The 12,986-nt window shown below is 43.3% G+C and overlaps 1 protein-coding gene across 1 annotated transcript in view; it reads left to right on the forward strand.

The window, feature by feature from the left end:
- Positions 1–8,616: 8,616 nt before the first annotated feature.
- Positions 8,617–12,986, forward strand: part of nfatc2a (nuclear factor of activated T cells 2a) — a gene marked incomplete at its 3' end in the record, with an annotated part of 29,031 nt that continues 24,661 nt past the window's right edge. The window contains exons 1-3 of the mRNA XM_080853558.1: positions 8,617–8,729; positions 10,769–11,717; positions 11,933–12,101. Of these exons, the coding sequence (XP_080709684.1) occupies positions 8,672–8,729; positions 10,769–11,717; positions 11,933–12,101 (1,176 nt within the window). The 5' untranslated portion in view covers positions 8,617–8,671. The remainder of the gene's footprint in view (positions 8,730–10,768; positions 11,718–11,932; positions 12,102–12,986) is intronic.

Genomic DNA, 12,986 nt, shown 5'->3' on the forward strand with positions numbered 1-12,986 from the left:
TTGGAGAAAACGGTCCTCACAAATGCATTGCTTATTTGTTTTGGAAAGGACGGAATGAATCAAGTTTTCGATTATTATTTATTTGTTTGATAACAATGAGGGTACTACTACTGATTTGCACTTTTGCACTGACATTAATGGTAGTATTTCAAACACTGGAACTAAAACAGTATCACATAACTATATGCATCTTATTAGGGAAGTAAGGTTATAAAAGAGAGAGAGAGAAAGTGTGTGTGTGTGTGTTTGTGTGTGTGTGTGTGTGTGTGTGTGTGTGTGTGTGTGTGTGTGTGTGTGTTTGTGTGTGTGTGTGTGTGTGTGTGTGTGTGTGTGTGTGTGTGTGTGTGTGTGTGTGTGTGTGTGTGTGTGTGTGTGTGTGTGTGTGTGTGTGTGTGTGTGTGTGTGTGTGTGTGTGTGTGTGTGTGTGTGTGTGTGTGTGCATAAGGGGAACTGAGAGGAGCTCATTTCCCAGTTACTAAATGGTCAGACGGTAGGACAGCGGCCACATGCAGACAGTAAGAGAACAATGCGCAGCGTGTGGTCCCAAACTCTGGTCTATTTCTGCACCAGTCCAGTCCAGTCCAGCACTCCCTCCATGAGCTTGGACATCTAAAGGGGACGCTGTGCTCAATGTGTGGGTGCGCTTTCCGTGTTTATTTGAGTTTGTTGCGATCATGCGCGAGTGTGTTTGTGTGTGTGTGTGTGTGTGTGTGTGTGTGTGCATATGTGTGAGTGTATTAAATGACGTTTTGTCTTCTTTCACCCACTGCCCGCCCTCACACATACACCTACTTGACTTTAAGGACAGACAAACCTATGTCACTGTAAAGGTTCCTGCTTGCTCACACTTTATTTTTGTATGGAGTTTCCTCTTGACCCTAGTGTTCAGGGAAGGCTCAGCATGCTTGAGTGTGTAAATACTTGTGATGTGCAGTTAACAGTTCCTTGACCTTCTTTCTCATTGTGTGGTTTTATTATTGATGACTAACAACTGTCAGGGAAAGCATTGGTTTTGTGTGTGTGTGTGTGTGTGTGTGTGTGTGTGTGTGTGTGTGTGTGTGTGTTTGCATAAAGAGTGCCAACACTGCTCAGTCAGTCCGCAGTGGCAGGGTAGGCACTTGATTAACTGGTCATATCTGGAGCTGTCCTCTTATCAGAAGTCACTCACTGGACATTCAGCACCTGCATGACGGCTGCGTGTCCATGACGTATACATGTGAAAGGACGCTTGTGCATCTACAGCCTCCCTCACCTTAATATGAACATGAAGTACATCCCTCCTGGACTGTTTATGAAACCATCTGGGACCTTTTGAACTGCATTCATTGTGACTGCTGGTAGTAGTGAGCCGAGTGAGCTTGCTGACAGAGCGCTGCCTTGACGTGTGCAGTTGTTCCTCTCTTGGTCCTCCAGCCCCCCTCCCCCCCCCCCCGTCTGACGAGCTGCTTTTGCACGTGGTGGCATCAGGTTCCCCTCCGACAGAAGGGCCTGGGTTCTTTTTTTTCTGTTTGTTTTAGTTGTAACAACTCTCCGTGTTTGTCAGTGTAATGTAACGATCTAGCATTTTTGTTTCATTAAGGGTAATTGTGAAATGCTGAATTGTAAATAACAAAGTACCTTTTATTTATTAACTTTTCTTACTTTGTGTTGGTATTTGCACTCAACAACTAGCTGAACAAAAGGGACAATGTGTCAATGATATCAGTGCTGAAAGAATAAATGTGTGTTTTCTTATCATCGTGTGTGTTCATTCATGTTAAGTTAAACCTTTCGCAGGCAAATAATGATGTCATCTAAATGTGTATACATCTGGTAATCAAGCCAGCGGACAGAAGACAGATACTTCTCTATTCTCTTATCTATTGGATCATTTGTGTTATGCTGTACTAGTAAGTACTAGTATTGTGATGTGATGCTGCGTTGTGTACATCACAGCTAAGGATTGTTCATTTGCATCTTTCACTCCTAAAGAATATGTGTGTTGTCTCTCTTCCTCGCTCTCTGTGTGTGTGTGTGTGTGTGTGTGTGTGTGTGTGTGTGTGTGTGTGTGTGTGTGTGTGTGTGTGTGTGATATGTTGACCAGTAGATGGAGTCCCAGAGGCAGGCGGTCAACAGTATTGGCTGTTTTATAGTGTAGCTGGGAAGCTCTCCAGAGTTTCAGCTTCATTCTCACTTCACATGTGGTCATCTAATGATTCCACTCAACCACATAAAGCAGTTCCTTCCAATTGTCCATCCAAAAAGTGTACCCCGTCCTGCTACACAGTTGCAGAAGTTCTAGATCTCACTGTCTTTCTATTCATTGGTAATACAAATAAATCATTCATGTGGGTAGAAATAGTTTCAGATTAAAATATATAAAACTGTGAATTGAAAAACATGCTATAAGTACATGTTATTGAACGTTTTCAGAGAATCATTTGTATTTTCAATTGTAAGCTATAGAGCTCTGATATTTGTCATGTCTTTCTGTGTTTAATCCAAAGATGGCACAGGTGGGACAGAGATCATATAGAAACATCTGTCTTTGTCCTTAATTGACAGTCAGACATCGCCAGACAACTCATTTGTTTATAATGTGCGCATTAGGATTGTGTTTGGCTCGGTTTCATCTGATTGGCCACTGGCTGCCCTGGCATATTTCAACTGCCTGAACTTTTCTGGCCTCCATCAAAGCCGAAGTGTCTGTCTGCCATTTTAGTATGCCAGAAATGAATCTTGTTTACTTGGTAATGGAATAATGCACATTGTCAGCATATAATCACATCAATGATGCACAAATCTAGATGCAAATTATCTTCCTGCCTGCTCATTTGAAGAGAGGACCTGGCAAATGATGTACATAATCTTATATGCTTTCATGCCAATTTTTATAGAATGATGTCTGTGATTGACAATCGACACATTACAGCGTCCTCCATCTATAAAACGATCACCAAGCATCACAATCATCATTGTTACCCTTGGCCAGAAGAAGATAGACTTTCCAAAAGCAGAAATCCTTTCTCTTCGACGTTAATATAAGTGAGATCTGTCAGAGCTACTTTAATATCCCTGATCTACTCCTCCTCTTACACATGGTCTCTCCCCTTAAAGAGATAATGAGAGCGAGAGACAGGACACAACATCTGAATGTTTGATTGTTTGGTTGTCTGTTTTGACAACAGTTTTAGTGGAACTTTTGTTTTTGTCAAAGTCAACCCAGTCTGTCAAGTGACAACATTTGAAAGGGTTTTGTGAGAGTGTGTCTTCTTTTGCAGGTCTTCTGTCCTCTGTGAAAATGAACACCCACGTTTGCTGAAACACGTGATTGATGTTTTAAAAACAGAAACTCATTACATAAGGTGCAAGTTAATCAGACAACATTCCTTTAGTAATCCCTGTTACTATACAGACCAGAAGCTCACCTTCTCTCCTAAGGATGATACTATAACAGCACCTCCCCCTGGCATAGCTGATGCACCATCCTCCGGTTTAGACATGTCCTAGTGTAAACTCCCATCAGTTGGGCTCTTGGCCTCTGTCAGATGGAGATGGCTGGTGGGGCTGGGCTGATGACAGACCTCTCTCAGAGGCTTCTGCCAAGTGCACTCTCACACCCGTGCGCTGGGCTATTAATAACTACACTAAGCCAGGGGGCTTTGGACATACCTTAACACCTTACCTTTGCTAAGTCAGAACATGGGAGATATTCCTGTAAACACCAATACACCTCAGCCCAACAAACATGGAAACATCTCTAATTTGTCATTTCAAAATGTCATGGATTGTCAAAGCAGCCTCTTTATTTTCCACTGGCGTGAAAGCACAAGGCTTTCTATCATGACACATGACATACTCTCACATAGAGGAACTCATTTTAATCAAAAGGCTCCTAATAACCTGAAAGCTTTGCCGGCTTAGGACACATGTCAGATTTGACTACTTATGATTCAAGTAGTTTGCATAGGCTACAAAAAATATACAGAACAACAGTACATTCTGAACAGTACAGATAACATAACACTTGAAAAGTATAAACAGAAAATGTTTAATGTATTCCGTCTGGCTTACAACAGATATACACCACATTTAAGACTCCAACTATTTAAATTGTATTTATGACCATTTTGACAAAAATATAGTTTTGTAGGTACGTATAATTAACTGAACTTGTTATGTGTCTGTGTTACCTCCATATTAAATGTCTCACTTCTTAATCATATTGATGCCTGAGTAAATCAAGAACACAGCAGCTCAGTAGATGGACATGCCCTTATTAAATCACTTCTACAGGAAACACTGGTCAGGCCCAGCTATGAGTGTCTTAGTGAAATGTTACAAGCTGTTGCACAATTGGGATTCTGCTTCATGTCATGAGTTCCTCTTATCCAAAATGCTTACTGGGATGCTAATCTAAACACCCTGCTATCTCTTCTGCTCACTGGCACCAAACCCTTAGATGACCATGTTGTGCTTGTTGCTAAAGGATAACAGCTTGCAATCTATGTCTACTTTATAGAAAATGTGATGCCCCACCATCTATACAAAGAACTCTATTTGAAATATTTTAGGACAGTTGTGGTAGAGCAGGGGGTTTAAACCTTTTCTAACAATAATTGTAACATGTGGATAACTCAAAAACAAGAAGAGTGGTTGCCATGAATATGTTGAACGTCAAAATCGTGTGTGTGTGTGTGTGTGTGTGTGTGTGAGAGAGAGAAAGAACAGGAGAGAGAGAGAGCTGGAATTGGAGAAATGTTCTCCGATGATATTCAACTGCTTCAGATTTTTGCTCTCAAAATGGAAGAAACACCCGTGTGTTTTTCCCCTGGTGAAGTGAAGATCTGAAATGTACGCAACCAGAAGAGAATCAATATAGGCTAACCCAGTTATGTAACGCGCTTCTATGTGTAATTTCTTCCTGTGCGCACTTTCCATATCTCTGGAAAATGATGGTAATTATTGAGATTGACCATGTTGACCACAGAGATTGACCAAGACAATTTAAATGTTTCTGCCAAGGTCAAGTTTTCACTTACAAACGAATAGGTTGAGGCTCCATCACATAAAGCAGAGTCACAACTATGTCAGTCACCCATAACATGCCGACTTGACAAGGAAAAATAGGGAAATTGTACGCTTTTTTTCTCGGCTGTGAGCTGATTGAAAGCACTGCTCCAGGGTCGCATTCCCGTTTCCGAAACATACTTGAGAAGATTTCCATGAGACATGGTATAATGTGCCATTTCCATAGCAGAGTTCCACTGCCCTGGTAACCGCGCTACTCAAACGCACATGTTGCTCTTGGAAAAGTAAAGCGAGGGTAATGCCATAACCCAGACAAGTCTGCCTAAATGAGCTGTTTTACAGTGGGTGGAAACAACTGCATGAACTTGGAAAAAGCAGGTTTCTCGAGTGAAAACGGAAGCGTACGTACGGCCGTCTGGATGGACACTTTCCCCCCTCTCGCTTTCAAAGTACTGCCGTTTTAATTTAATCATTCAGAATTTGAGTTGCGTAAGACTGCCGTAACAGGGGAGGAATGTACATCTGGTAGACAAGAGTTTTTCGTTAAGAGTTCACCTTGCAAAAAAGGGAGAAACGTATGTTTCTAAGCCTGCGGTGGCCTGGCATGATTTGTGTCCTTCGCCACCTTTTACCCATGCAGATGACAATTCAAAGCAGATCCGTAATTGCCTCTCTGTCTGCCGCTAATAATTTCCAGCGCATCGGTCTATTACTCACGTAACAGCTGTCCGTGTTGGACAATCCGAGACTTGGGCCTAGCCAAGACAATTAGCCTATAAGAAGGTTCCTGTTGTAAGACACAACTACAAACATGGCATGTTCGAGATACTGTGAGGTTAAAGAAGGGTCATTCATTTGGGCTACTTTAGGCTTAAGGCACAGTTATCTGCAGTACATTTTATAATTGTTTGTAATGAAGCAAGTGACCAATTAGTTAAAGATGCACACCCATCGACCACTTCCTCATGAGTCTGAGTGATAACAAAGAATTCAAACAATGAATGGTGCTCAAAATTGGTTCATTGAACAGTTTGTGTAATGGACAAGTGATATGATATCACCAAGAGAACTACAGAACTGAGTGCTTTACAAAGAAGTGTAAGTTCACACGGAAGAAAAAAACCTTAGAATAGAAGTTAATTGAAAAAATAGAGATAGATTAGGTGTTTCAGGTTGGGGCCAAAGAAGGCCAACTTGAAAGCCAAGTTATGCCTATAAGGAGAATGATGCCACCGGGCCTACAGTACAGTCAACATTTACATCTTGCATCCATTATGCTGAGGTAGAGCGGAAAAAGACAAAGAAAACCTAATTTTAGTAAAGGAATCAGAATGCCAGCTCTACAGGATACAGGTGACCAGTTCACTGGCAGAAGCATGTCAAATATTGACTAATAGAGCTCGCTAACATACAGAAATAGAATAGAATTGGTGTGTTAGAACCTGTTCTCAAATGCACATTCTTTTGGACTCACAATACTGATAGAACCCCAAGACATGATACAAAAGCAATGGTTCCCAATATTACTGTGCACTTTCTTATGAGCCCTCGCACCTCAGTTTTGTACTCAGTCTGATATAAGGCATAGATTTATTCTTTCAAATCTCACTTTTAATAAGTAAGGTGTTCAAAACAATAAGCTACATCTTATTAGAATCTAATATGATGTACAGCTTGTTTTGAACACCTTACTTATTTGGTACTTAAACTGAGATTATTGTTAAAAATACATGAGTTCTGAACTCAACTCAACTGCCTCAAAACTCTGGATAAACTCCATGTTGTATTGTCTGTCACTAATGTTACCAATGTCACTTCATATGATCATATAATTTGATTAACAACATTTTGGACATCAAGCAATTGTGGGCTAAGTAACGGTGGGCTAAAACCTGTTCCTGTATTAAACAATGTTCCTGTATTATACATTCAAGGATGCAGTCTAGCAGGCTGGTCTACCAGAATCAGTCTGCTTACAGTTTGAGTGGTTGAATTATTGAAATAATTATTGAAGTACCAATATCAACAAGAGAATTTACCCATAGCCATTCATGGTATTCAAAACTGCTGGGCAAAAGGCCCATTAAGGATGAATTAATTCAGTCAGATAGCTTCGCCTAGTCTCCTGATACAGTGCATAGCCATGTTCTAGCAGTAAATCCTGAGGAGTTTACCTTGGCTTCCCTTGATCTCCAGCAGGCCACAGCTTCCTTGGCCAGGTTGTGGGTGAGGCTGTTAATGGGATACATTAGCCTTTCATGAAACATTTATTGCTGGAGTGTACCAGCACTCGGCTCCACTCAGATGACTTGGAGTCCCTGTGTGTGTCTGTCTATGTCCATAATTCTAGGGTTTGAGTAGGATTAAATTGCTGTGGATGGGGGTCAAAGACAGCAGTGTCTCTCAGCAGCCTCCTGCTGCCTGGCCTGTCCGCACACAGCCCACCCTCCATTGAGAACTGAGTATGTGCCCAAAGGTCGTATACAATTACAGCTCTGTAATGCATATGATGACTGTGACAAGATGTTGTAAAGCCAAAATAAATGTACTTCTGTTTGGCTTTTGATATAAATAATATACATGTATTTCTCTCTAGAAACGAATACAGATTACAAACAGTCATGGTTGCCAATCTTATAGTGTGTGATGACAGCATTCAGTGTGTGTAACACACATAAGCCCATTAGCCTATTGCATCTGACCTCACCATAGTATTCGGAATGAACGGAACTAACGTCTGTTACAAAACTAATACTAATGTAGCTGACGTACATAATCCTGATTCTCTTTGGCCAGCGGATTACAGTAATTTTACTCGCCGTCTGTGATTCCATACTTTTTCCGATCATCTCATATCACCACTTCATGTATGATGTCAGATGGCCCCCTCTACCATTGCAAGTTTCCATTAGAAACTGGGTTAAATCTGGGGAGGTATTGGAATCTACTCCATAGTTCCATAAAGGACAGCCTTGGCAAAAGTGTTATTAAATCTATCAATGATTTTTCCTCGTGTGGTCAAAGAAACGGCAAGGTTATGAAAGATGCCGTTATGTTCCGAGCTAGCATTTCAACTCATATTTCAAATTGGCTTTAAAACCCTGCGAACGGTAAAACGCCACACACTTTCTGTACATATTTAAACATCGCTCCTGCTTTCATTTTTTCTCTCCCCCTCCTCCTTTCAGTAATTTCTTCATCTCCACAATGAAGTTCTTGTGTGCCACTGTCTGAGAGAAGCCGCAGAAATGCCTTGGCGCAGCGACTGGAGACGTCATGGATTCCTCAGTGTGGGCTTTGCAGGAAAGCCCTGAGTCTCCGCGATGGAGCCGCTCCAGGTTTCCATGGCAAAGCGGACAAACAGGAGGAAACACTGAGGGAATCCCGTTCTTTTACAGCATTGGACCATTATAAACACCCAGAGCGGGGAAGGAAGCCGCTCTTGATACTCAAGTAATACTCTAAGCAAGGAAAGGGAGCTCATACTATAACTTTAGCGAGCGGTTCTGTTTTACTTCCATGATTTTTAGCATTTAAAAAGGAGTATTTGACATCGAATACTTAGTTGCAGATTCATCCATTCACCGGATTTTTTTTACCGGCTATGAGATATAGCTGAACATTTTTCTTTTATCAGTGCTTTTGAATTTTCATTTTCCAAATGTTTAGAGAGACTTGGAGACTGGCGCAGTACCACCACATGAGGTCGATGGATCAAGGTATGGATGGCGCGTGCTGAAGTGTTGTGATTTCTGGTAATCATCAATTTGATACTATTTAACAATTTTTTGTAAAAAAAAAAAAAAAAAAAAGACCTCGCATATGCAAGCTGCAAAATATAGCATTGGGTTATATTAGATTACAGTTCAATGGTAACTGCTTTCCTTAATCTCAGCCAGCCGCATGCTATCAGAAATAATGTTCAAAAGTAAACTACGGGTTGGGCTATCCATATGTTACTTCCATACCGGTAAAGGGTCTAAAAGGGAAACAATACATGATCCACCGAACGTTAAATGAAAGTATTAAAAACCAAAGTGTTGTTTGACTTGACATGACAGACAGCCGTGTGGATGCTGGCATAAATAGGAGACTGTCTCACAGGTATGTCATATAGAAAGACACCTCTGACAGTCACTGATCTCTCACAAGACAGTGGCTCTTACTGTCTCTGAGCTGTGCAGTTTAGAGACGTTTTTAAAATTGAATTGAAGTGCCCTTGCCTCATTCAAATGCCTAGTTATATGTGGTAAGCAGCATGACATGTTTGAAGGTATACTGTTCGACCTAGACTGAACGATTTGCTTTGCCCCACGAGATGACTTGTCCGTCCGTGTGGATTCCTTATCTGACATAATTATCCACAAGCGAGTAGACAATCCATGTCCAGTGGGCACTATAACGAACATGTTCGCTGAGACAGTCTGCCCATCTAGGCATAATTGTAGTGCATTTACAGGATCTGACAGGTTAGGCTGGGTGTAACTGTTCAAAAAGCGTATTGTGAATACTATCAAAGACATAACGGGTGCCAATCATATCGGCTGAGTAGACCGAGGCCTACAGGTGTCCTTTCTGTCTCCGTCCAATACTTCATGATGCCCGCTGTCATCATGGCCATTCTATGTCTCCCTGACATATGGTTGTATTGTATGGAAACACTATGAGTGCCCAAGGGGGTGTGTCAAGTCACTGAAGCAAAAGAGGATGCTGTAATTGCACCTGTCACTCTCTAACTTATCAACAGGAGGCGTATTCCGTCACTTTTTCGCTTATGTGCTGTCCTAGAAGCGCTACTGTATCAGTCCAGACACGCCTTATCTTCATGTGGTCGAGATGAAACAGGAAGCCAATGAGGAAGGCTTGTAGTCTGACAGCCTTCAAATACAGCAAAAGCGTCTTTGAATTGAACGAGTAGCCGACCCCTACCTCTACCTCCCCTCATTCCCTAAGCGTCACCGGCTGCTTCCTTGCCAGATTTTGTTTGCGTTAGAGACGAGACGCTTTTCCGTGGCAGCTTTCCGAATGGTCACCGTTTTCCTAAAGTAAACGATACAAGAACTCAGATGACCTCTTTTTACGACGACAAAGTTAATGCGCTGGAATTGGCTGAAGAGCTCAGTCAAGTGCACTGCCAAGATGACTTGGAGTTTGCGTACCTGTTTGAATATGAGCCGCCAAGCAGCGAATTCCCTGAGGAGAATCGAGGTTTGTTGTGCTTATCTAAATTGTATGATTAAAGGAGTAACACAATGTGTAGGCCTATGTGGAGCGCATATTTAACTGAGTTACCTGCCTTATCCTTAAACCTCTGTAAAACGCGTGACTGTTGATCCCAGTGCACTTTTAGCGATATCTCGTTTATTAAAGGCATTCTAAACTGAAACACGTCTGTTTTGGAGAGAGCACTGCTCGATCATTACAGTTTGCTGTTACACCATTTTTTACGTGGAGATTTATGAAAAATGCTATGAATGATTCCTTGATTTCTTACTGTTACAGCCACTTAGAGTCCCAACTGATTTTTTGTTACTGTATGCGTATGGACTCAGAGACTGAACTGAATTCTGCGCATTTGATTAGCCCATACAATCAGGAGATTGGATATCCCGAAGGGGTTCTTTGTATCTGCTGCCGTTGTTTCTGCAGCTACTGATGCCTAATCGGCTGTTCTGCATGTACATACTTTATATGACGGTTTCTGCTCAACCTAACAGAACTGTATTTATGATCCTTTACTTGTGTGTTCCTTTGGTAGATGAGCCAGATCTCTGCACACACAAAGTGTTTAACCCCCCCAACAGCCTCCCCTACACCCTGGAGGACACCTCCGGGTTTGGCTTTAAGTCCTGCAGCCCATCCTATTGTGAGCCGAACCCAGAGGGCCTGCCTGACTACGAGACCTTGGAGGTGAAAAGCTTCCTGGGCCAGGTGCGTCAGTCCGGTGCTCCGGCACTCAGCCCCCGCATTGAGATCACCCCGTCCCGTGAGCATTACAGCCACGGCCGTGACTCACTTCAGGGCCAGCTGCTCAACACCAGCCCGCGGCAGGCCCTGACGGTGCCAGGGCAAGACAGCCTGGCCTACCGAGAGCCAGCCTGCCTGAGTCCAGCTAGCAGCAACTCCTCCACCAGCTGGCACTCCGAGAGCTACTCACCCTGGGCCTCACCTTGTGTGTCGCCCAGCAACGGCCAGGCAACTGGCGACTTGTGTCCGCGCTTTCAGGGCATCCAGACCAGCGGCGGCTCCCCGCGTGTGTCCCCGGGCACATCCCCCCACACCAGCCTGACGGAGGACTGTGCAGGCGGCCAGCGCTCGCCCTCCCCACGACCCGACTCGCGCTCCACCTCCCCACAGGGCAAGCGCACCTATCACATGTACCGCAACCCTGGCCTCATCACCGGGCACCGCTCCCGCAGCCCCTCCCCTCACAGCACTCACGACAACCACCAGTCTGGCATCAGTGTAAGTCTCCACTATGGGTCAGACGTCAACAATGGCTATAACGCCGCCCAGCCCAGCTCCGTGCCCACCAAGATCATCAGGACCACCAACAGCAGCCAGGCGTACGGCCTCTACCAAGAAACCCCAACTGAGAGCTATGTGTTGCCATGTCAACAGGATGTTAAAAACAAACCTGAGTCATTTTACGTCATCCCACCCCCCCTCTGGACCAAACAGCTTCCAGCCATCCCAGGCATTTGCAGGTGATTACAAAAGTAACCAAGTTTACACGTGAACAAGAAAAAAGAGTAGCCTCTAACTACATCACAGACAGAAATAATTCAGTGCATATGATTATCCTCAAAATAACACTGTCAGAATGAATCACCAATAATTAATAGAACTGGATGTATGTGTGTGTGTGTGTGTGTGTGTGTGTGTGTGTGTGTGTGATGTATGCTGTGATCACATCTCCCAGCATCCCTGTGGCGTCTCTCCCACCCCTGGAGTGGCCCCTGCCCAGTCGTACTGACCAGTATGAGCTGCACATTGAGGTCCAGCCCAAACCACACCATCGTGCTCATTACGAGACCGAGGGCAGCCGTGGGGCAGTCAAAGCCCCTACAGGGGGACACCCAGTAGTGCAGGTGCAGTCTCTCTCACTCTCAATATCATACTCTTTGTCTCTTTCTCTGTGTCTTTCACATGCTCTCATCACTCGTTCTCTGCCACTTTATCTGTGTATCTCTCTCACATACAGGTGCCATGTGATGGTATTTCCTTTTGATTATATAATACACAGGACTCTTGCCTCAAGTCAGGTTTATGGAAATGGCCTAGAAAGAAACAGAGAGAATGAGTGTATGTGTGTCTGTGAGTGTCTGCATGCATGTGGGTGTGTGTTTGTGTGTGTGCGTGTCTGTTTGAATGCATGCCAATGTGTTTGTGTAGACAAACTGTACATGTGTGTCATGAAAGGAATCATAGGTCTAAGAACAGTGTCTCTGCAGTTCATTCAGTAGTTGTTTTAAAGAAGCTCTGGACAAGATTCAGGACTTCTGTTACGGGTATGAGTATTAATAAATATTTGAAATATTACTCCGGTGAATTAGTGGCCTGGCAGCTTCTGTTTGTTTCTTTGCACAGAGACATTGTGGCCATCTCTGGATCCAAAGACCACTGGCAGGATTTAAAAATAGCATGAGGCATACTCAGCTCTGTCTCAGACGTGGCCTGTGTTTGTGTTTGAGGTATCTTTGAGCATTCCAGCACATGTTCGGAAGCTTTTAAAAAGCTTGAATTAAAGCAGCATTTTCTGTTGCACCTTAGTTACAACAACTTCCTCCTAAAGGTGAAATGATTACAATGCGAGAGAGGAACTGTCTTCTTCCACGTCGAGAGGCACAGTCTCCTAAACATAAAAGCCAGAAGTTTTGAATTTGATTTTCATTCAAACGGACCTGATTATTTCGTTTTGCGTTCCTGGTGTGCTGTTGTGAAAAGTGGCATGGATGAGGTGAAGCCAGAGACTT

The sequence above is a fragment of the Sprattus sprattus genome (genome assembly GCF_963457725.1).
Source record: "Sprattus sprattus genome assembly, chromosome: 16".
NCBI classification, from domain to species: Eukaryota; Metazoa; Chordata; class Actinopteri; order Clupeiformes; family Clupeidae; genus Sprattus; species Sprattus sprattus.